The sequence below is a fragment of the Lottia gigantea genome, assembly GCF_000327385.1.
Source record: "Lottia gigantea unplaced genomic scaffold LOTGIsca_359, whole genome shotgun sequence".
NCBI classification, from domain to species: domain Eukaryota; kingdom Metazoa; phylum Mollusca; class Gastropoda; family Lottiidae; genus Lottia; species Lottia gigantea.
In genome coordinates this window covers 59,890-61,315 of record NW_008709217.1, presented here as the reverse complement: position 1 = coordinate 61,315, position 1,426 = coordinate 59,890, and the positions used below count along the sequence as shown (strand labels likewise).

The 1,426-nt window shown below is 30.6% G+C and overlaps 1 protein-coding gene across 1 annotated transcript in view; it reads left to right on the top strand.

Annotated features, from left to right (window-relative positions):
- The window catches only part of LOTGIDRAFT_175723 (hypothetical protein), a gene marked incomplete at both ends in the record, with an annotated part of 4,224 nt that continues 2,798 nt past the window's right edge, over positions 1 to 1,426 (top strand). Inside the window, 2 exons of the mRNA XM_009058791.1 lie at positions 1 to 132; positions 553 to 625. Of these exons, the coding sequence (XP_009057039.1) occupies positions 1 to 132; positions 553 to 625 (205 nt within the window). The remainder of the gene's footprint in view (positions 133 to 552; positions 626 to 1,426) is intronic.

Below are 1,426 nucleotides of genomic sequence, written 5' to 3'. Positions count from 1 at the left end.
CATATTGAAGTTACGTCAAGCAGCATTAAAGAAAGAAGATGCAGATCTTCAACTGGAATTAGAGAAATTGGAACGAGAGCGAAATCTTCACATTCGAGAATTAAAACGAATACATAATGAAGATAATTCTCGGTGAGTAATGTATTTTGTTTTTTTACATCTTTAAATTGGGAAAATTTGGTGAGGTCCAAGGAAAATAAGCTTCAATAAATTTACAAGACAAACAGAGCCTTAAACTAAATTTTTTAGTTTTATTATCCAGATTACTGTATTTCTTAAAAGAGATTGTAAAGAGGGTTTCTAAATTTTTTATAGGCCCGTTTACCCGAGATGGACTTGGACCCGCGGATTTACTGACTCGTGTTGACTCCGGAGATCAAAATTTAGAAAACCTCTTTACAATTCCTTTAAAATCTAGATTTTATAATGGTTTTTGAGAATTTAGGCCCAAGTTTTAAAATATTTATGACTTTGTTATCTATTTGTTGTGACTTTGTTATCCATTGTGATGTTGTTATATTTGTTATGACGTTGTTATCTTTCTATTTATAGGTTTAAAGAACATCCAATACTAGCTGAACGTTATTTATTATTAAGTTTATTAGGGAAGGGAGGTTTTAGTGAGGTTCATAAAGGTTTTGACCTGAAGGAACAACGATACGTCGCGTGTAAAATACATCAGTTAAATAAAGAATGGAAAGAAGATAAAAAAGCCAATTATATAAAGTAAGATGTTTTCTCTTTGTCGTGCAAAATTTTGTCGTAATTAAATGGAGCAGGGTTTAATTAAAGGGACACATGTGCCATTTTGGGGGTTGATTTGAGTGATTAGACACATGTGGATTTGAAGGCTCAAGACGGCCTTTTTGAACATTTGTCAGTTTGATGAGACTGTCAGCCCATCAAATTCCTTTCCTCTTCAACGCTGTGATTTTGTGACACGAACAAAAAATGCAATTCATGTCTAATGCTTCTCGGAATACATTGTTTTTATTTCAAAATTTCTATCATTGTTCACTGCAGAAAAGTTTAGAACCATGGGTGTTTTTTTAACTTTAAGTGATACTACGTCTTAGAATGAACATAAAATTTAATTCTCAAGAATGGTCAATATGAGTATATATTCATCAGTGAACTTACCTGGTGTCATAAAGTTACAACAAAATCCCTGTCAAATCTAGAAAATTGGAAAATTTATAAAACTAAGTAATATTATCATTTTCAATAGTTAATTGCATTTTTATTAAGTTTTTTAGATTTATCTGATTATATAAGGATCCTGTTATGTTATTTATGACACCAGGTATATCTACTGGCTCTTATTAACCAAGTTTAAAATTCTTCAATTTTATGTTCATTCTAAGATGTAGTATTCCTTTAATACATTTATTTATTTTTTTAAATTTTCCCCCATTCTCCACTGTAA